Source organism: Raphanus sativus, chromosome 4 (assembly GCF_000801105.2).
Source record: "Raphanus sativus cultivar WK10039 chromosome 4, ASM80110v3, whole genome shotgun sequence".
Taxonomy (NCBI): domain Eukaryota; kingdom Viridiplantae; phylum Streptophyta; class Magnoliopsida; order Brassicales; family Brassicaceae; genus Raphanus; species Raphanus sativus.
Genome location: NC_079514.1, coordinates 9,666,768 through 9,688,231, shown reverse-complemented (window position 1 = coordinate 9,688,231; position 21,464 = coordinate 9,666,768). Strand labels below are relative to the sequence as shown.

Here is a 21,464-nt window from a genome sequence, read left to right as displayed (position 1 = left end):
ACATTTATTTATTACTAAGAATTTTTCTGTGCTATGTACAGATATAACAATTTTGGATATAATTTTATTTTAGTATAACAAGAATATTTGAACATTTTATATTATTATTTTTATATTTAATTTTTAAGATCTGAAAAATAAATATAATTACATGTAGTCTTGTTCTTTTCATTTATTTTAATTATTCTAATTCTATTTTATTTAATATTTGATAAAATTTAAAATTATATTTGCTAAGGATAATATTTTATTTATATGATAATGACTATTTATTTAAATATTTCTAGTATCCGCTAGTTTTAAAATTTATATTTATATATATAAATTTTGATAAATTTTGGATTTATTTTTGTAACTAAAATAGGTTAAACCGGTTAAAAATCATTGTTCATTTATTACATGAACTGAGAAATTTAAATAATTATTTTAATCAATTTATTATCAGAAAAAAATTGATAGTATTGTTTTTAATTTTATATTTGTAAGGCACACTTACAAATAATTTTGATATATATATATTTATACCAAATTTAGTCATTACTATATATTTCAAAAAATCTTGATAAAAAATTGTAAAGAAGTTTTACTTTGATGGTTGATGTAGGAATTAATAATTTTTACCATATTTATAAATCTTACGAAAAATATGAACATTTATATAGAAAAATATATATATCATAATTCAATGATGTCATATCATAATTTTCAGAGTCATGTCATATTTTTTTTTTGTGAGAATGAATATACTGATAACATTTAAGCAAATCACTTATCAAATAATGTTTAGCAGATTTTAGAAACATAAATAAATAATTAGTCATTACTATATATATTTTAAAAAATTTTATAAAATAAATTTTTGCAAAGATTTACTTTAATAGTTGATGTAGGAATTAATAGTTTTTACCATATTTGTAAAATCTACAAAAAAATGTGAACAATTATAAACAAAATTATATATCATAACTAAGTTATGCCATATCACTTTTTTTTTAAACTATGTCATTTTTGGTGAGAATAAATCTGGTAATGGCATTTAAGTAGATCACTTATCACGTTTAGGGTATTTTCTTCTTTGTTTTAATATTCAGTCGTTGACTGTTTGTCTTCTTCAAAACTATGCATCCTTGATTTGGGTAATTTTCATACAATAATGAGAAGACAAGATTGTATTAGCCGGAGAAGTCACCCTCCAGCTTCCACATTTCCACACACTGACATACCTACTATTTCAATATGGGAAGTAGAGTCCTTTAAATCCAATAAAGTGATTGACATGTGTAATGTTTAGAGAAGGTAAAGGAACCCTTAGTCCCTTATCGGTTAAACCTGTAATGGGTATCTCATAATAAAGTTTAGAGGATGTGCTTTCATAAAACTAACTCAGACTATTAAAAGACCATGCACCACTTTTGACAGCTTAGGATCTTTGTAAATCCAGGTACGACCCATAATAACCGTTTGCTCTGGTCCACTGCTTTTAAGCTTCTTTACCATCTTTATCGGCGTTAACTTTAAACACATTGCATCATTACATTTAATTTAATTTAATTTTGTATCTACTGTCTAACCTAAACCCTAATTAACTTACCTTAACAATTCATGCAAATATATTTAAAGAGAGTGAGTTAAATTGAGTCATTAGTTGAATCTCAACTACTTTGTGAAACCTTAAATGCCTAACCCAACTACACACTGTACGTCTCTATAAAAACAGTCTTTAGTTCTTACTTCACAACACCCACACCACATTACAATCTCACCGAAAAGATTATATTCTTGTGATCATCAAAGTAGCAATTTGATCAAAAAGGCTAGATAAATCTTGTATCACTATGAAGATAAAGATAACAAGCAAAACACATGTGAAACCAAACAATCCAATACTAGGGAAGCAACAATTCCAGCTCACCACATTTGATCTTCCTTACCTAGCTTTCTACTACAACCAGAAGTTTCTGCTTTACAAGTTCCAAAACCCTCTAGATCTCGAGGAACCCACTTTCCAAAACGATATCGTGGAGAAGCTCAAGGACGGTTTGGGTTCGGTTCTCGAAGACTTCTATCAGCTTGCCGGTAAGCTGGCCAAGGACGACGAAGGGGTCTTCCGAGTTGAGTATGATGCTGACAACGAAGAGATCAACGGCGTGGAGTTCTTGGTTGCTGAAGCTCCTGACGTCAGCGTCGGTGATCTCATGGTTGAGGATGGGACAGCCAAGCTTGAGGAGTTGATTCCTTACAACAGGATCTCGAATTTGGAAGGACTTAGCAGGCCTCTTCTTGTTATCCAGGTAATTATTTAATAATATACATATTATTCAATATCCATATATGCTAATGCTAGTATATTTGTTGTTTATATTGTTTATTCTCACTTGAAACAGAGAGAATATATATATAAAAATCTTGGTCGCAGAAAAATACTAGTATTGAATTATGCGAGTCTGACTGATTTCGTAAATATAATCTATACTGGTTATGTTTGTCGAATTTTAATGCATGTTATGCTATTAATAGCGTCTCCAATATAAAATTTTATTTTTAATTATAAAATAGAATTGGATTTACTCTAATTATATTTAAAAACAGAATAAAAAATAACCAAAATATAAATGACCATTCAATTTATAGAGTAATTCTATGTTTACTCCATTATACAACGAGATTTGAATATTTATTATTCCAAATTCTATTTTAAAATAAATTATGAAGTAAGGTTGAAAATATCCTAAAAACTTTTCGTGACATGCATATATAAATGGACAGCTTGACATGCATATGTTATGCTTATGATATACCCACTTATTTATCTGTGGCAATGTTTTATCTATGTCTACGTATATGTTCATATCTTATGAAGCTCTTACAAAAATGAGTCAGAATTTAGTCAATAAATCAACATATTCAGTTTTCAAATGCTTTTGCAATTGGTTGGATGTGCAATTTTAAGTAAAAAAACATAAATTTAGCTAACACACCCATTAAGTACAACATTCAATGACATGACCAATAACATTTTAATGGTAACTACGAACCGGTAAGTACCGGGACAACGTCATCTTGACTCTAGTCATGTACGAGAAAACAAGTAGTACTCAGAATTTAATTATAGGTTTACGAATCAAATCGTAAGTATCTTTAATATTAGTATACAGAATCTAATTGTCGTTATCAATGAAAACCTACATACAATGGATGTTAGCGACTTAACGCACTTAATTTATCTTAGGATTATATTGTTCGGGGACTTGCAACCAATTATATTGTCGACCTTAAGGCATACATATAAATTACAAACATGCATTGTAATATTGTATTCATACGTAGAGACTTGTGTTTGTGTATATATTATACATACGTTACGTACTTGCATATAATACTTTAAATCAGTGTCGGATGCTCATTTAAATTCTTTACGGAATTTAATGTGAAATTAATGTAGAGGCTTTTGAAAACAGGTGTGGTGGTTGGAGTAGTCATTGTTTCTGTTGCTTTTCTGGTCTCAAAGAAACTTAGATTTTCTACTAAAATATTTAAAATTTACTCATCCATTAACTTGCGTCACCAAGACAGGTGACTAAACTTAAAGATGGGCTTGCAATGGGCCTCTCTTTCAATCACGCAGTCCTGGACGGAACTTCCACATGGCACTTCATGAGCTCATGGGCCGAGATCTGCCGTGGGGCCAAAACCATCTCGACCCAACCTTTCCTGGACCGAGCGAAGGCGCGTGACACACGTGTGAAGCTGGACCTAACTGCCCCAAAGGACCCCAACGCCGGGGATGATGCGGCGGAACCGCCGCAGCTTGTAGAGAAAGTCTTCAGGTTCTCAGACTCCGCCATCCACACGATCAAGTCAAGAACCAACTCGGTCATCCCATCGGACGGCTCAAAACCTTTCTCCACTTTCCAGTCCCTCACATCCCACATCTGGCGCCACGTCACCCTCGCGCGTGGGCTCAAACCCGAAGACATAACTGTCTTCACCGTCTTCGCCGACTGCCGCCGCCGCGTCGATCCTCCGATGCCGGAGGAGTACTTCGGGAACATGATCCAGGCGATCTTCACGGGGACAGCGGCGGGGCTTCTGGCGGCGCACGGGCCGGAGTTCGGAGCTTCGGTGGTGCAGAAAGCGATCGTGGCTCACGACGCGCGCGTGGTGGACGCGCGGAACGAGGAGTGGGAGAAGTCGCCGAAGATATTCCAGTTCAAAGACGCCGGAGTGAACTGCGTGGCGGTGGGGAGCTCGCCGAGGTTCAAGGTCTACGAGGTGGATTTCGGGTGGGGGAAACCGGAAACGGTTAGGAGCGGGTCGAACAACCGGTTTAATGGGATGATGTATCTGTACCAAGGGAAAGCTGGAGGTATAAGTATAGATGTGGAGATCAGTCTCGAAGCTCATGTCATGGAGAAGCTGGAGAAGAGCAAAGAGTTTTTACTCATTGAGGAGGAAGATGGAAAGAGCAATGGCAATGCTAATGGAAATGGTAACGGTTTGGTTTGAGTCGATCAAAGCGAGTTAATTAATCAAAACCCCAAACTTGGTTTTTCGGTTAATTAGCTGATTATATTTTAGTAAATCCCATTAAGGATTTGCTCTTTGTGTTTTTGATAATAATCAGCGGAATGCTGAATGTTGAACGTTGGTTTGTGACTTTGGTGTGTGCTGCTCAGACAATGTTTTAAAGTGGCTTATGTTGTTGTTTCAAGATTAAAATGCACTTTGCTATCTCTCAGCTTTTAGATCATGTCCCAAGTTTTATTACACTCGATAACTACATTTTCAAAATGTATGAACTCATAAAGTTGGACATGGTTTCATTTGACCTTAAGACAAGATCGTTCCTATCCAAAATGCGAGTTTAGAAATCAGACGGCATCTCAAGGTTTCTTTTACATATCTCTTGGGTAAACGTAAAGCTAGTCAGTCACTGGTGGTGTGTTAAGGTTTTATTTATATCAAAAAATCCCTTAGCCCACCAGACTTAATAAGCCCAACAGGCCCACACAATAGATTTTACGACATGTTAGAACAAAAAAAAAGAGATTTTACGACAAAACTCCTCAAAACAAATAATTTGGTTTTGTAATAAACCCTAAACCGAACCGGCTTCTTCGTTCTTGCCGTCGGCGTCGTCAATCCAATTCCAAATCTTCTCATTTCTTCCTCCTTCTCAAGTAAAACTGAGGAAGTTAATCGCATCACCTTCTCAAATGCTATCACTCTTACTCCATGGAAGAAGGTCACGCGAGTTACATCAATGGAGGAACTTGATATATTCTCCATTATCGAATCTCCTCCTCCTCCCGCAAAACCCCTTCACTTCCGCCACCGCATCAGATCCAACCCCCGAAGAAGACGACAACGAACGAAAGAGGAAGACTTTCACAACCCTTTACCTGATCAACTCCTTGGGTCTAACCCCAAAACTCGCCGAATCGATCTCATCAAAAGCCAACTTCGACGAGAAACGAAACCCAGACTCGGTCCTGAAACTCCTGAGAAGCTACGGGTTCACAGACCCCCAAATCTCCACCATCATCTCCGCCTACCCGCGGTTCCTCGTAGAGAACCCGGAGAAAACCCTCCGCGCGAAACTCCATCTCCTCAAGCTCAACGGAGCTTCGAGCTCGGAGATCACGGAGGTCGTCTCGAAGGTCCCCAAGATCTTGGGGAGAAGAGGGCACGTGTCCAACATCACCGGTTACTTCGATTACGTGAAAGATATCTTGCGGGATGATCATGACAGTGTGAAGCAGACGAACAGAACACGGAACGTCTCTGTTCTGAGAGAGCTTGGCGTGCCGCACAAGCTGTTGCTTAATCTGCTGATCTCCAAAGCTAAACCGGTCTGTGGGAAAGAGAGATTCGAGGAGTCGGTGAAGAAGATCGTCGAGATGGGGTTTGATCCGACGTCTAAGAAGTTCGTCAACGCTCTCTACGTTTTCTACGAGCTGAGCGAGAAGACGATAGAGCAGAAAGTGGGCGTTTATAAAAAGCTAGGGTTTACCGCTGATGAGGTCTGGGCGACGTTCAAGAAATGGCCGTACTTGTTGAAATACTCCGAGAGGAAGATAACGCAGACGTTCGAGACTCTGAGAGGGTGTGGTCTAACGGAAGAGGAGGTGCGTGTGATAGTTAAGAAGTACCCCGAGTGTGTAGGCACTTCGGAGGAGAAGATAGTGGGTTCGGTTGAGACTTTTGTGAAGCTAGGGTTCAGTGGAGAGGAGGCGTTGATGATCATCAAGAGGCATCCTCAGTGTATTGGATTGGCTTCGGATACGGTGAAGAGCAAGGCTGAGTTTCTTGTGAAGGAGATGGGTTGGGCTTTGAAGGATGTGGCTTCGACACCTATTGTGCTTGGATGCAGCTTGGAGAAGTTCATTTTGCCGAGGTGTAATGTGATTAGAGCTCTTATCTCTAAAGGGCTGATCGGTGAAATGCCTGCGATCTCGTCTGCGTTGACGAGTCCTAAGCAGAGGTTTTTGAAGTACTTTGTGGAGAAGCACGAGGAGGTGTCGCCTGAGTTGATCTCTATCTTCACTGGAGATCGCGTTTACGTAGCTTAAACAAAACATCATGAAGAACAACAACACAACGTCAAGGATTGTTTTTTTTGATTTCGCATCATTGAAGTGTATTCTGTGACCTTTTTGATTGTAAAGAGAACTTCGGCTATAATAAAAGGAGATTGATTTGAAATTTGATACTTGTCATTGCACGGAAACACAAACACCATCCGACAATAGAATGTCACCGACACACTTAACACCTTAACTTAGTATTCAACGATCATAGACAGAATCTTTCCAACTCTTAGTTCAGTAAGCAGATATTTTCAGACCCATTTTCTTTGACCATAAGAGACTTTTTTTTCAGCTAATTGAAAATCTCTCCAATCTCTTTCCTTAGCAATCCTTTAATCTGTCAATGCAAAAAAAAAGTCCATTACACATGAAGGCTTATTTACAGTTTCGAAGTTACTTTGAATGGGAGGCTGTCTCAGACTCTTGATGAGGAAACATTAACTAGTACCCTAACATACCTATGTGCTTATGTATCCTCGTCATAACAATCTCAATTATCCCTACCAAACTATTTATATAAACCTGATCTTGATGCAACATTCATATATTCTCACAATTATGATTTAGTAACCCACAGCTGACTCCGAAAAAAGGAACAAAATCGGGTGATCTAATAAGCTTACCTGTTTTTCTGAGAGTCCAATATCTTTCAAGTCATCAAGCTGCAATGGAAGATAAACGAGAGCTTATAAAATAACCCAAAATGAAACTTGAACTTCACATTTAAAAAACCAAATTAGGAGAAAACTTCTCATTCACAAATCACAAAAATAGTGAAGGTGAGCTTTACTTTCTTAAATGGTTCAGGAGATTCTTGGCGGAGGTCCACTATGTAAGTCGCTCTCTTTTCTCCAATGCCCTATATCATCATCAATGAAATCCATATATACGTATTAGTTATTATGCCATAACTATCTAATATTTTTCTAATCAGGCTAGCCATCTAACCTTTAGCTTCTTTAGATCTTCCCTGTAAACACCAAAAAAAAAAGTGAATGAGAACTAAATAGATTAGTTAACTTCGTTATCACACCAAAATAACTTTATTTTACTATAGAGAATTAGATAACTTACTTATCTGCAGTGTTTAGGAACTTGAGGTACTCTCCAACTGCAGAATTCTGCAGAATTTTGACACAAAAAAGTTATGTCAACCAATCACAATTAACATACAACATTTAATGATTCAAAGCAAACTATGTAGGCAGCTACCAAATGTATGAAGACACTATATAATCATACGAATAAGGAAATGATATCATTTCTGTTCAACCGAAAAGAACAATTTTAACCATGCTTACCTTCAGTTTAGAGCTGTGTGCACTGAATGTCTTCCACGGACTACAACCAACATTTAAAGGCATACTTCTCTCTGGTGTTCTCAGCTCAGCTTCAGCAATAATATTTCCATGCTCTGGATATTTAGTCAGTGGAGTTGGGTACTTCTCAGGTGTTGATGGTTGATTTAAGGTATTACATATCGACTTCAAATTGTTCGATAGCTCTTGAAGTCGCAAGCTGAGCGGTGGTGATGTAATTTCATTGGCTAGCAAACTAGTGTTTTCTTTGTCCAAATTTTCACCTACAAGCAGTAGAAAGGCAATAAGTTTATACAAGGTTTCACATATGATAGCTTCTCAGATTAACATTACAAGACTCTCTGCATACCTTCATTAAACAGAGTCAGACCTTCTTCAATGTCTAAACGGTTTTCATCTCTCTCAACAATTTGGGCTGCAATACAAAGAAAAAAAATAAGATAATAGCAAGATATTTCGGTAAACCAAACTCTTCACTATCTACTTTCTAGTTTCACCTTTGCATGTAATAACATCAATGCAATTAATGGCTTCTGAAAACTCTTCTTGATGTTTCCGAGGTGTTTCCTGAAGATTATTGAAACTTGAAAGAGTTGAGACGGAATTTTCCTACAAAGAAGTCATAATGTAAATATTTCCTTGATGGTTATCATTTAGCATTAACGTTCATACAAAATACTACAACTACTATCAGGAAAGATTGAGAATCTGTAACAATAAATAACAAACACATTTTCTACAATAAAGAACGGAAGAGCTTGTTAAGTAAAGATTTAGTTTCAATTAAGTTCACGCACGCAAGGATTTACTTCTTCTGAAGCGGAGGCTTCAACGTTTAAGACCACCTTTGAAGTGGAAGTTTCCTGCACAAAAATAGAACATAAGTGTCATTTAAAATGCTAAAAAGAAACTGAAGCGCATTATTCTAACAATCCAGAACAAGGATCTAAACCTTTTTCATTGCCATTCTGTCTTTGCTATCCATCTACAAAATCCAAAACGAGTCTAGCAAAACTATTCCTTAAAATTTTATTTGAATAAGAATAAGTGATGATTTACCTCCTTAGTGTTATTTTTAGATTTCACCGAACCATTTGCTTCACCAAACAATTTCCTTCAATCATTGCAGAAAAATACCATCATTATTAATGTTATAAAACTGAGTATAGCAAGTAAACTTAGAGCTGGTACTAAGTTAGTTAGGTAAGTGTTACCTTCCTTTAATTGCAGAAGCGGAAGTTTTGAGCTTAATCTTTCTCTCACTCGCGTTTCCCCTTAGCTCTGTCCTTTGTTTAGAGTAAACAGTCACGGTCAAAGGTGTTTGTCTCCTTTGAGAGACATATGATGATGAAATAGATCTTAGAGGACCATTGCTCTTCTTAGTTGCATTAGCCATGGCTCGGTTATTGCCTAAGCAGATACGTGAAGCTAAGTTTAACATGTAAAACGAGTCTTGGCTGAGTTCCCGAGGCTGAAACAAGATATTAAATAAATGGTTAGCATTGTTTGCAATTATTTTAGTGAAGTGTAACCTTTAAAAAAAATCAACAGCCAGTAAAATGTCTACCAGACAAGTGATCAGCAAGGTTTCGTTGGATCCTTGTAAACAATCTTTCAGCATGCGAGTGAGTTTGCTCTCCCGATATGGCACGTGAGATTCATTTGCGTTGAGAGCATACATGACGTTCTGTAAAGAATATATCGACTTATTGATTCTGGTAATCTCTAGAGGAGCTAGATCAGTGTTTTGTTTTCTGGAGTCCTCATATCCTGTCAGAGGAAGACAACAACCTTCAGATGCTAATAGAAGAGAAATCACAAAGAAGAGATAACACTAACAATGTGAAAGAAAATAATCAACCTGCCATATCAAGAAAATTCATCCTCCCAATGGATCCAGAATTGATGTTGCTACTAGTCGTTACATGTATCATCACACCTCTATGGCTCCGAAGAGGAGAGTCACCGGTCAGCTTCTGAGTTTTCTTTAGACCGAAATATAATTCTTTGAACTCTGAGAGTGACTTCACATGTACCTGAAGTCACAAAATTTTGAAACATTAATGACATTAACCAGCAAAATATGAATGATGCACTGAGACTAAATGCTCCAGAACACAGAATGACTTGCCTTGGAAAGTCCTTTTAGTTGGATTTTCCCTTGTGCACCTTCTAGTACAGAAACCACTCTCTTTTCTTGGTCTGAGATGTCATACACGGTTTCATGACAAACCTCATAAATCGATGCGAGAATCGAGTATCCACTTTCCTCAGCCATGGATAACATCTCACCCATTGTAAGGGCAGCTAATCCAGGTTCCTTCTCAGACCCCTACAAACAAAATCATTACATAACTCCATTAGCATTTTTTTATTGTCAGTAATAACTTACATAGAGACCTTTCAAGAATCAATACCTGAGCAAGATGTGTTTTTCCGCTACATCTTGCTCCGTGTGCAATTACATTAGCATCTTTACCCTCAAAGACAGTAGAGATAAGAGGCTTAATCTCCTTAGTGAGAATTAAACTTGTGGTTTCATTTTCTTCATAGCAGTAGTCCAACTTATATGAATCTTTCGAACTGCCACAACATAAAAAAAAACGTATTTTGTAAATTAGGCTTCGATTTATAAATCCCACTCAGTACGTCACATCAATTCTTATAAGACTTTAGTTTTTACACAACGACAACAGATAATATGTAACTTTTATGTGTAATATGCAGGGCAGATTGAGATTTAAAAAGCTAAGCTAGAGTAGGAATCTCCAATCTCAATCAACCAAACAGATATGTTACTCAATAATAGAATAACAGTGAATTCAGTAAAAAAAAAAAAGGTTACATATAAAAGAAAAACGGAACTACCCAGCGAATTGAGCTCCGGACGAAATGGAAACCGTCTCAGATTCATCTCCGTTGGGCTTGTGAACTGATACCGATGTAGCTGCTGAAGATTTTGCACTCGGATATGCTGATGATGGCTTGATCCTAGCCACCACCCGAACCGCTTTTCGTTCATGACTCATCGGCAACTTGGTCTCCATAATCACAAAATCTGATCAGTGGCTTTTTTTTGTTTGTTTAATAATGATCAGTGTTTTACTACCAAGAGGGAATTTCTCAATCGATATAGAATCAAGAAATCTGTAGATAAGGGAAGGCCTTTAAATTTGAAGTTTGTTTCCTTTCAGTTCCTTTGTTTATTCTGCTCTTTTTATATTTTGAGTTGATTTGGTTTCAAATTTGAGTGAGTAGAGCGGTTTAAGTAAAAAATTCAAATTCGCCTAGTCTAGCCCTGGGCGCTCCTTCGATAACTCTGAAAGGGTCCCACTTATTGTGCGTATGAAGAAAGCTTCTGTTCCCTTTCGAGTGCCTACAAAATAGTATCTCCTTCGATGACTCGGAAAGGATTTTTTTCTTCTAAGAACAGAATTTTTGTAAACCAGAGATGTTCGGGCCAAGCCCCAATTCCTGATTTTTCTAAATGTTTGTTTAGGTGGACATCTTGGAGTTTTGAGCCCAAACTATTATATTCCATGTAGATCAAAACACGTTTTGAACATACGACCAATTTAACAGAAGATCAAAATGTTTGTTCGGCCTAAAAACAAGCTGAAGCGTAGAGTTTAGCCAAACCAACAGAGTACGTAGCATGAATAAAATACATAACCAATAGATAAAATGAACAAGTACGAATCAAACTTTATAACCAGGATCTCCCTTTTGAACAGTCTTGAGATCAGTTTCATGAGCCACCTGAGCTCCTACCACTTGACCTATAATTATTTTTACTTCCAAACCGTTACCAACACTATATAACACGAACCCAAATTCGTTAGGTATTGTAATATATTCATATTATAACTAACCTGGAAAGTTATTGATGTTGGCTGCGTTTATAGCCTTTTGCCTCTGGACACACACACACCAGATTCCCGCGGCGACACCAATTATAATGAAAAGCAAGATAAACAGTTCGAGAAGGATAGCAGCAGCAGAGACCGATCCCGAGCCCGAACCCGAACCACCTGTATACCCTTCGGTTTCGCACTCCAAACCTATCCTTCCCATTCGACGTTGTCCTTCCTCGTAGGATTCCATCCGATCCCTCCAGTCGGGCGTTGTGGGAGTCGATCCACACGGCGTTCGTCCTAGCAGTTTCATGGTTATATATTTGGTAGTTTAAATACTTATATTATTAGAAATGGATTTGATATAGTATAAGATTGTTACCATTGATTGATCCAACCAACGCCAACAAAGAAAAGATGAGGAAAAACTGGACACTAGACATGGCTCTATTAATTTGGAGCAACCTAATAGTTTTTTTCTTTTTTGTCTAAGATTTGGAGCAACCTAATGTATTGTTTTCTTGGTTAGTGTATGTTGCCAGATTAATGATATTTATACTAGCAAGCATTTTCTCTCAAAAATGTATTTATTGTTTTATGCATATGTCATGCCCACAGGGGTGAATACTAAAATGGGCGATCCAGTTAAGAATGGTTCTCTTTTGCCGATTCTTATTTGGAAAAAGAAAAATCTTATTATAGTCCATTTGATAAACATACTAGTTACAAACTCACCTTAATTTTCATCTGTATAATCATATACTTATTTGCAAAATGAATTCGCACTATGGTTAAAATTTTGAATATTATTTCGCTCTTTATCTTTAATAAAATACACAAAATTAAATAATTATGTCTTCCTGTAATTAATTAAAATTATAACTACAAAACTGGCTGATCGTTTTTATTATCTATGGAAAAAATCAGTGAATATCAAAAGGGAAAAGTTGTTCTTCGTTTTTATATACTTTGGGTATTTCTCTATAATCCCACTAGTATATGTGGCTTCACACTAATTAGTTTGTCTTGATTTCTGATTTAGAGCATGGCACCACGTAGGTCGTGCTCGTTTACTTTGTATGGGATTTATAGATAAGTCAAGAGTCAACCAATAACAGTTACATTTTCCTTTGCCCCATTATAGTTAAGCTTAAATAGTTACAACTTTGTTACATTTTTATTACATTACTAGATTTTGACCCGCCCTTAAAAGGGCGGGTATATATTTTGTTTTAAATTCAATTTTTGATATTTTTGTTTTTTTTGAATATATTTGTATTTTTTTGTAATCATATTTGTATATAAATCTTAACCAAAATATATTTTATTAAATAATAGTAATCTAAAAATGGATCCGGTATAGCACGGTTAAGGTTAAATTGCGGTTGAATTCGCCCCACTGACCCGTCAACCCGTGGATTTTCAGTTTTGTTTTGTTAAAAAAATCTGACTCACACAACCCGAAAACAAATAATTTTGTACCCGCATCCACTCCGCTTAATTTTGTGGTTATCTACGGGTTATATATATATTTTAAAAATCATTATTTAATTTAACTATTATAAAAATATATTTAAAATAAAAATTTATACATGATTAAAATTTTTAAATTACTATTTTAAACTCATGTATTTAAAAAAAATTACTTTTTAATTTTTATTTTTTAAATACTTTGCGGGTCCACGGGTAGCCGCGATCCAAAATTCACCAACCCACACTCACTCCGCATAAAATACTCATAACCCGCACCCGCAAATCGATTTTTCAAATAGTTTGACCAAACTTATGATCCGCTGTTAAAAGAACTGATATATTTTCTGTTTTATATTTTTAAGAAATATTATTTTTATAAAATACAGGTTGTAACCAGCAAGAAACAATTAACTGTCATCCATTCAACAAACTGCCACGTATCAGTTCAGACTTTTTTAAAACGGATTGTGTAACTGTTTTTTGACCGGTTAGTTGTTATATGTGTATTACTAAAAAATAAGATATTTTTTTAAAAATAAAATTAAAAGTTAAACAGTTATATTTATATTGGCATATAAACAGTTATATATATCTTATTTTTTTAGTTGGACTTAAGTAACATTAATTGGACATGTTTCAAATTTAATAGTATTGATTATTATATTATATCCAATTATATAAAATAAGTTGTTATATTTTTTTATCTTTTAGTGAACAGTATAATTGTAAATTAGTCTTTATCTTCCCCAATTTATTTGAGTCACACTCGTTTACAACTTCTTCCATGGAAATCAACGACCATATTTAACAAAATTATTAAAATCTTTTTTTTTTCGTTTGTGCCTCATGTTCATAGATCTGTCATCTAATATCCAATTTTCAATAATCAAAACTCCGAAAAAACTATATGGTGGTCACTGATACGGACAACCACCGTCTAGCACAAAAATGGTTTTGAAGATCACAAACAGCATCATGGGGTATAAGCAGTTATATAAATTGTTAGTTATATATATCAATCGTTTTTGTAACCGTCGACAGTTAAAAATTATATACAGATATCGTGTTATATAGATATGTATAAGCAGTTATATATAAAAATCAATTTTTTTTAAATGGACACAACTTCATATCAATAGGACATACTTCAATTTTAATAGTATTGATATGGTACTTTATTTTCAAACAATAATTTTTTAAAATAACAAAACCTTGTTAAAAATAATTAATTTTGTATTATGACAGTTATTAAATAGATAAGTGTAAAGAGAGTATAGGGAGTGGTTATGTTAACCTACATATTTTAAGTGCCTGTATTAATTGTTCCCTATATAATTCTTTTATTGTTTTATTATTGTGAAGGGGGTGGTTACGTTATACTATTGTGTCATGGGTGGTTACATTCGAAAATATATGATACATTATTTGTTGTCATTAATCGTTGGAGCCAACATTTATCAACTGGACATGTTGAAGAATTAATAGTATTGATTCTGACTAGTCTCTTTTTGAAGATGTTCTTTATATATGGCCAATTCAGATGCGAGTTATGGCTAACTTTTATATATGTACATGGTTTAGCAGCACTAGCTACATAACAGTTATCCAAAACACTAGAAAATATATATAAGTAGTCAAAAATGAATAATTAAAAAGGTAAATAATAGTTAAAACACTAAAAACTTAAAATATAAATTAGTTCTTCATATAAATATTTAAACTAATTTTTAATGTTAAATTTAGATATTTTGGTAAATATTATTCAAATTTATATGTTATATATTAATTTAAATTTTAGATTTTGAAAAATTAAAGTATATAATAAATTTTAAATAAATTATCTGAATCCGAACCGAATTGAACCGAACTGAAATTTATAAATATTTGAATGAGACTAAAATTTTCAAATCCAAAAATTCCAAAACTCAATTATATTCAAACCGAATCTGAATGAATGAGTATGTAAAAACCACACCGTTATGACTCGGGAGAAAGAAACATTTAAAAGAAGATCGGCCCATCTTGACTAATCGAAGCCCATTTCATCTGCTCGGGTTTGGGTGTTTACTATATAAAGATGTGGCATGAAAATCTCGAGAAGCCCTCCTCCTCGTAGACATTTTTGTCCAGGCTGCTGCTGCTGCTGCTGCTGCTGCTGCTGCTGCTGCTGCTGCTGCTGCTGCTGCTGCTGCTGCTGTGAGTTTATATCTCTCTATCTCTCTCTCTCATTTCTCTCGTTTCTCTACGTGATCAATATATCATTTCGTCATTGTATGAACTCAGAATATGCTAACGAATCTGATCTGCCTTGAATAAAAATGGGGTTGATACATAATACTATAGTCTGTAGTCTGTACTGTACTTGATCATGGATTGAAATGCATGATCCTCTACTTGATTCGTGTGTAGCTAAGTTGCATATTTGAAAACACATGCGATTTAATTTAATATTTTACAAAAAAAAAAAAACACATGCGTTTTTCTCATTGTTGAATTTGCTTAGTTTTAAGATAAGAGAATGAAGCACAACAATGAGATCCAAGGCTCACACTTCAGGAAACACTGGCAGAACAATGTTAAAACATGGTTCAACCAACCTGCCCGGAAAACCAGAAGAAGAGTTGGTTAGTTTCGATCTCGACTAGATTTTTGCTTAAAGCTTTAGTTATGTAGCCGTTTTATCTTAATATACTTTCTTTTTGCTCAACGAAGCGAGACAGGAGAAGGCAGTGAAGATCTTCCCTCGTCCCACCTCTGGAGCTCTCCGTCCTGTTGTTCACGCACGGACAATCAAGTACAACATGAAAGTCAGAGCCGGTAAAGGCTTCACTCTCGAGGAGCTTAAGGTCTGGTTTCTCAAATTATTAAACTCATTTTGCTATATCTTTATGGAAGATGTAATGATGAAAACTCTTTGATAATCAGGCTGCTGGTATTGCAAAGAAGTTGGCTCCAACGATTGGAATCTCAATTGATCACCGTCGTAAGAACCGTTCCTTGGAGGGTCTTCAATCCAATGTTCAAAGGTTAAAGACCTACAAGGCCAAGTTGGTTGTCTTTCCTCGCCGATCCCGTGTAGTCAAGGTACCAATCCACCATTCTCAGATAGATGACATTGAGATATATTGAGTTTTTGTTATGTAATGACAATTTGTTGTTGTTGTTGTTTTGCAGGCTGGTGATTCTACTCCAGAGGAGCTTGCTAATGCAACTCAAGTCCAAGGAGGTTACATGCCTATCGCTAGAGAGAAGGTTGCGATGGAGCTTGTGAAGGTGACTGCTGATATGAAGTCATTCAAGGCTTATGACAAGATCCGTCTTGAGCGCACTAACAAACGCCATGCTGGTGTCAGAGCCAATAGAGCCACCGATGCTGAGAAAGAAGAGAAGAAATAAGATATTTGCTTTGTCTTTAAGACTCTTGCTTTCATGGGATTTTATCAAAGCCTTAAATCTGTGGGTTTTCTGGTTATATTATATGAAAGAGATTATAATAGTATACACATGATATACCTCGGTACTGTTCATGGTATCTATTTGGACTTTGGTATAGTGACTACTAGCAGATCATGAAGTGTTTATTTGCCTATGAATACAATACCAAAGGCAACTGTAATGTGATGTAATGCACTAGAGTGTAAGTAAGCACATAACAAAGATTACAAAATGTTACAGTTTTGAACTCTCTGATCATCACTGACCAATACTGTATAATGTAATGGCCACCCCCATTATTCTCTTTTTTTATTTTATTTTAAGGAAACCAAAAAAAAAAGCAAGTTCAATAACTCGCTTAGGTCTTGAACCTCTGAGTGATCTTCCCAACGCCATCTCTACACTCCTCAGCCATTCTCTTCACCTTGTCGCCTACCTGAACCGTCCCTTTCTCAACCTCCTTTGCTGCTCCTTTCGCACTAACAATGGCTGCCTCTCTCATTTCACCCGCTCGCTTCCCCAAGTTCTCTGCGTATTCCTTCAAGACCACAATCCATAAACGTATCTTCTCCATCACCATGGAGATCACTTCCCGGGATTTTCCAACCACTGATTCCGCCATCTCCTTCAGCTTATCCATAAGGGTTTGGGCTCTCTCCTCGGTTCCTTCAATGGAAGATTGCTCTACGGTGTTTAGCAATACGCTTTGTTCTGCCTCTACATTCTCTTGAAGGTCTTTGTCAACAATAACTCTTAGTCCGTTTGTTTCCCATCGCTTTCTAGCCTCTTCTAAGGCTCTAGCTTGCTCGCTAGCTCTCTTTCCTTCCTCCTCGGCCCATGATCTGAACAAATAAAATACGAGGATTCAGACACAGATCAAAACTCTTACACTCATTGGGTTGATATCATAATGTAGATAGATTCTTTAAGACATTATAAATATATTGTATAGCTCTGGCTGTAGAAAGAGAACCTGGCCATGGAGAGAGCCTTACGCTCTACTTCCAATTCATATTGCAACTTCGAAATCCGCTGGCTCTCTTCTTCAGCTTCTTTTCGAAGATTGGAAACTTTTTCCTTCTCAAAAGATATCTCCGCCTTGTTGCTCATCAAGTCCTCCAGCTTCTCTTCAGCTTCACGTCTTAGCCTTGAGAGCACCTCCATTTCTGAGTCAACTGCAGCTCGTTCTTTCACCAACACCAGATTCTCTTCCTCTCTCTTCTCCCTCAACTGCTCCAACTCCAGTTTCACCTGTTCCGCCATTTTCTCGACTGCTTCAATCTTTTCTCGTTCCATGGAAAGCTCTTTCTCGAAGCTGGCATTCACATCCTTCTCGACCTCTGCAACCAGGGCGTTATGTGCAGACACGGCCTTTTCAGCCATTGATTCTGCTTCTATGCGTGCCAGTTCTTCAGTGACTATTTCAGAAGCCTCACCATTGGAAAGAGCAATGGCAGCTTGAGCTTTAGTGACGGGTTTATGAGGCTGAAACAATCTTGTACAACCTAAAAGGGGTGTGTGCATTATACAATAAGGTCATGATTGTGCTAGAAGACATATCTAGATGTGAAATCTGCGCATACCAAATGCAAGGGCAGCGATTCCTTGTTCTCCGGTAGATAAATCTGCAATAATGGCGGGCCATGCATCTGGGTTTATCCTATCGATGTCAATAAAGCCTGACTGTTCATACAGCACCTGCATGATGAAGTGAAAAGATGATTATCTGCATGATTATGAGAAGTGAATAAATCCAAGCTTGATATGCAACCTTTTTATCAGCTTCTGGAAGTTGTCGTTTCTCCAAGGCCATTTTCCAGCTGATAAGATCCTGGCGTGAAAGAAGGCTGCGTCGGACAAGAAGCAAGCTTAACTTGTAGAAATAAGCTAATATATGAATTGCAAATGTGATGTGAAAGCACATAGTACCATAATATTCGCAAAAACAGAAAGAACAATGATTTTATGCGTTCTGTTTCATAAGAATACTCAAGACATAGCACTCACATCTCAAAGAAAAATTAAGGTAACCATATCAGTTCACGAATATTTATCTGTTACTGTCAATGCGGTATGCAAATGCAGAATTTCATTTTAAACAAGCAGGATGAGATTCCGTTTTCCAGTGACATAAATACCTTTCAGGGGAAAACAAGAAGGTGCCTTCGACATCGTTAAGCAAATCACGGTTAGAAAGCTTGCTTGTGATAAGTCCAGCTTCTGCCAAACCTGAAAGGAGTATACAGAAGTTAGCTTCACAGGTTATCTTCGTTTTGGGAAGAGTTAAAATTCAGAGTCCAGTTTTACCTTGAATGGATGAAAAATCAGGGTCTTCAGGAGTAATATCATCGAAAGCAAGCTCTGTAACATTCTCTATATACATTGCAGGATACACTTTTGAGGTCGTGTTTCTGCAGAGAGTTGAAGAACACACACAAACGTATGAAATTCACTTTTCAACACCAAAAATGAACACTCTAATCCCACCAGATTAACAAACAATATAATAAAATATACCTTGATAATGCACTGCTAGCAGAAACCAGCCACCTGGCATATTCTCTGCGAGTACATAGATCGCTGGGTTGGATGTCAGTTTCAATGACCTGGAAAAAGGAGAAATGATTCATACGCTGCAAATTTTACAAGTGCCAGAACGAAGCCAATCTCTACACCATCAAACAACATAGCGAGAGTATGTACAACATAAAAAAGATATATTACCTTCAGAACTTGCAGAGCAGCAAATGCTTGACTCTGGACCTGATCTGCAGCGGCGGGGACAAGAATCTTTCCAGGATTTACTTGAAAAGAAATAGAAGGTGCAGGAATTCCTGCTGTAGAAAATGCACTTCCACCACTCGGTGTTTCCAGAAGTTGTCCGTTGTCGGTAAGTTCGTCTTGACTATTCATGTTAAGATATGTTGATTCTGACACAAGAGTTTCTGAAGATTCAACTTCTTTCGCTGTATCTATGTCCGAGATTGATGACATAATTCCCGCAGGCAAGTCCTCAGGTGTTCCATTTACCTCAGGAAGATCCTCAGTCACAGTCGAGAATGCTGACCCCGTGGCATTTAGTGGCACAGTGTGAGGATCCGAAGTCAAATCTGATTGTGAAGCAACAGAAACGCCAACAACTACAGTCCCGGTGGATGTATAAGCATCGCTGTCAGGTAAAGAAGACATGGAATCTTCTTTCTCGCTGTCGACTTGTGTTTCTAAATCAGACACATTGGTCGGTTCAGTGTCTGGAAGGCTATCAGGTTCTTCTGGATTTTCCGCTCCAGTAATATCACTCTTTTGGGAATCTATAGCCTCAGGGGATGAAACTAACAGAGAATTAGATTCAGAAATTATATTCTCACTCTCTGGCGTGTCAGGATCAGACTGAACATGAAGCTTCAACTCTACTTCAGGCGTAGTTTCGGAAGTGATATTTTCAGTGGCATCAGTTCCATCAGATACGATACCATCAAACGACGAATCCTCAGTCCCCAATATGTTATCTTCACCAGACGCTTCATCACCTTGCTGAACTACATCATTGTTTTCTATACTCTCAACCTCGCCCTGAAGATTGTTTTCCTCACTGTTAGCTACCTTTGCTTCATCACTAGGAGTTTCATCAGATGATATAAGCACGCTTTCATGCTGAGAAGAAGTCAACGGCTGCATTTCCGGTTTGAGTCCTGCGCTCAAAATTCAATTGCCCCATATACATCAATAAAACAAATTCTGAAAGAGCTTTGGAAGACAATAAATTTAATTTGATTAACAAAAGAGAGAAGGATTGCAACTTACTGGAAGTATTACGCTTAAAAGATGCAACTGTGTAGCTTATAGCAGCAACAAAAACGATTCCAACAACTCCAACCCCCACAACACCTGAAAGAAAACTACTTGCAGATTGTTATTAGTCCACCAGAAAGTACCGGCAAACTTACACAGTTACAAGGCACATAAATCAAAATGCACAAGAGTTTTCAACCATGCTTTTTATCTTTAACAAGCAATGTACTAGTAGAGTATGCAAAACAGGTTAGACAGGCTCTGATACTGAAGAGATTAAAAAGAGTAATTTTCAAACTCCATAAGAAGACAACATTAGTGTGCAAACTCGTGGCTCCTGGAGTTACACAATGGAACCATTAGTACGACTAGATTAAAACTATACACTCATTGAAGAAGCAATTAGGAAACTCCGAATCTTCGAAACAAAATAAGCAAAACAACTCTCATCGGCGTGTACCTTCAATCAAATTCTTCTTCTTAGCTCTGGAAGACTTGTTGCCGTTACCGTTACCGTTACCGGAATCCGCCCACCCAGCCAAACCATCCGCCGGCGGATTTGACGAATCCGATCCAGTCCACGCCTCCACTTCCGGCTTCTGCGAAACGCAACAGACTACTTTCCCACCAAGCCGCGAGGGGCGTAAGTAGACGGCGCTGGATTTACGGCGAACGCCGGAGCTCAGAGCGAGACGGAGCTGGAGGGAGGTAGGAGTCCACGTGGCGCTCGCGGAAGCCATGGTTGGTTGGTGGTAAGAGAGGATAAGAAAAAAAGAATCACGAGAGAATCGGTAAGAAGCAGAAGAAATGAAGAGATTCAAATAAAAGGATTGGATTAATTATTTTAGGGTTTTAGAAATTAGAAGAATATTATGTTTGGTGGTGGTGCTTTGTCTTCGTCACTGAAAAAAAAGAGAGAGAGTGTTGTTGGAGTGATCGCCCTCACACAAAACACACACGCACCACCACCTAACCAGCTAATTAATTTTTTTTTTTTTTTT

At 36.9% G+C, this 21,464-nt stretch overlaps 5 protein-coding genes across 20 annotated transcripts; 3 read left to right on the top strand and 2 right to left on the bottom strand.

Annotated features, from left to right (window-relative positions):
* Nucleotides 1–1,733: 1,733 nt before the first annotated feature.
* Nucleotides 1,734–4,745, top strand: LOC108849626 (BAHD acyltransferase DCR). The gene is made up of 2 exons (XM_018623208.2): nt 1,734–2,291; nt 3,574–4,745. The coding sequence occupies exons 1-2, from the start codon at nt 1,836–1,838 to the stop codon at nt 4,504–4,506; spliced, it is 1,389 nt and encodes a 462-aa protein (XP_018478710.1). The 5' UTR covers nt 1,734–1,835; the 3' UTR covers nt 4,507–4,745.
* A 396-nt stretch (nt 4,746–5,141) lies between these two features.
* On the top strand, nt 5,142–6,705 carry LOC108855742 (uncharacterized). Its single transcript, XM_018629631.2, has one exon. It carries the CDS (start codon nt 5,217–5,219, stop codon nt 6,570–6,572), a length of 1,356 nt encoding a protein of 451 aa, XP_018485133.2. The 5' UTR covers nt 5,142–5,216; the 3' UTR covers nt 6,573–6,705.
* Nucleotides 6,680–11,148, bottom strand: LOC108855741 (kinesin-like protein KIN-10C). Of its 9 annotated transcripts, none has more exons than XM_057009480.1 (17): nt 10,778–11,148; nt 10,327–10,492; nt 10,041–10,241; nt 9,771–9,945; nt 9,477–9,679; nt 9,124–9,380; nt 8,969–9,023; nt 8,862–8,894; nt 8,707–8,772; nt 8,407–8,518; nt 8,259–8,324; nt 7,892–8,172; nt 7,665–7,711; nt 7,539–7,560; nt 7,381–7,449; nt 7,214–7,252; nt 6,680–6,927 (listed from the first exon to the last, which is right to left on the bottom strand). In XM_057009480.1, the coding sequence occupies exons 1-17, from the start codon at nt 10,954–10,956 to the stop codon at nt 6,883–6,885; spliced, it is 2,016 nt and encodes a 671-aa protein (XP_056865460.1). In that variant the 5' UTR covers nt 10,957–11,148; the 3' UTR covers nt 6,680–6,882. The 9 variants fall into 9 exon arrangements, with proteins under 9 accessions (XP_056865460.1, XP_056865461.1, XP_056865463.1 ...); XM_057009481.1 differs by having other exon boundaries at nt 7,892–8,154; XM_057009483.1 differs by having other exon boundaries at nt 8,407–8,476.
* Nucleotides 11,149–15,322: 4,174 nt separating this feature from the next.
* On the top strand, nt 15,323–16,735 carry LOC108854856 (60S ribosomal protein L13-3). Of its 8 annotated transcripts, none has more exons than XM_018628523.2 (5): nt 15,323–15,414; nt 15,740–15,860; nt 15,949–16,082; nt 16,162–16,320; nt 16,411–16,735. In XM_018628523.2, the coding sequence occupies exons 2-5, from the start codon at nt 15,755–15,757 to the stop codon at nt 16,630–16,632; spliced, it is 621 nt and encodes a 206-aa protein (XP_018484025.1). In that variant the 5' UTR covers nt 15,323–15,414; nt 15,740–15,754; the 3' UTR covers nt 16,633–16,735. The 8 variants fall into 8 exon arrangements, with proteins under 8 accessions (XP_018484025.1, XP_056862726.1, XP_056862725.1 ...); XM_057006746.1 differs by having other exon boundaries at nt 15,334–15,420; XM_057006745.1 differs by having other exon boundaries at nt 15,338–15,423.
* A 106-nt stretch (nt 16,736–16,841) lies between these two features.
* Nucleotides 16,842–21,352, bottom strand: LOC108854855 (uncharacterized). The gene is made up of 10 exons (XM_018628520.2): nt 20,924–21,352; nt 20,476–20,559; nt 19,396–20,363; nt 19,189–19,277; nt 18,979–19,082; nt 18,810–18,900; nt 18,443–18,518; nt 18,255–18,369; nt 17,645–18,176; nt 16,842–17,513 (listed from the first exon to the last, which is right to left on the bottom strand). The coding sequence occupies exons 1-10, from the start codon at nt 21,201–21,203 to the stop codon at nt 17,030–17,032; spliced, it is 2,823 nt and encodes a 940-aa protein (XP_018484022.2). The 5' UTR covers nt 21,204–21,352; the 3' UTR covers nt 16,842–17,029.
* Between the last annotated feature and the right edge of the window lie 112 nt (nt 21,353–21,464).

Bases quoted from the DNA above. Each gene is read 5' to 3' on its own strand.
- LOC108849626 (XM_018623208.2), top strand. From the start codon at position 1,836: ATGAAGATAAAGATAACAAGCAAAACACATGTGAAACCAAACAATCCA. The intron at 2,292-3,573 runs GTAATTATTTAA...TCACCAAGACAG, and splicing joins GGCCTCTTCTTGTTATCCAG to GTGACTAAACTTAAAGATGG.
- LOC108855742 (XM_018629631.2), top strand. From the start codon at position 5,217: ATGCTATCACTCTTACTCCATGGAAGAAGGTCACGCGAGTTACATCAA.
- LOC108855741 (XM_057009480.1), bottom strand. From the start codon at position 10,956: ATGGAGACCAAGTTGCCGATGAGTCATGAACGAAAAGCGGTTCGGGTG. The intron at 10,493-10,777 runs GTAGTTCCGTTT...ATGTTGTGGCAG, and splicing joins TCCGGAGCTCAATTCGCTGG to TTCGAAAGATTCATATAAGT. The intron at 6,928-7,213 runs GTAAGCTTATTA...TTGCATTGACAG, and splicing joins TTGGACTCTCAGAAAAACAG to ATTAAAGGATTGCTAAGGAA.
- LOC108854856 (XM_018628523.2), top strand. From the start codon at position 15,755: ATGAAGCACAACAATGAGATCCAAGGCTCACACTTCAGGAAACACTGG. The intron at 15,861-15,948 runs GTTAGTTTCGAT...TGCTCAACGAAG, and splicing joins GAAAACCAGAAGAAGAGTTG to CGAGACAGGAGAAGGCAGTG. The intron at 16,083-16,161 runs GTCTGGTTTCTC...TTTGATAATCAG, and splicing joins TCACTCTCGAGGAGCTTAAG to GCTGCTGGTATTGCAAAGAA.
- LOC108854855 (XM_018628520.2), bottom strand. From the start codon at position 21,203: ATGGCTTCCGCGAGCGCCACGTGGACTCCTACCTCCCTCCAGCTCCGT. The intron at 18,901-18,978 runs GTAAAACTGGAC...TACTCCTTTCAG, and splicing joins TGATTTTTCATCCATTCAAG to GTTTGGCAGAAGCTGGACTT. The intron at 18,177-18,254 runs GTATGCGCAGAT...CACCCCTTTTAG, and splicing joins AATCGCTGCCCTTGCATTTG to GTTGTACAAGATTGTTTCAG.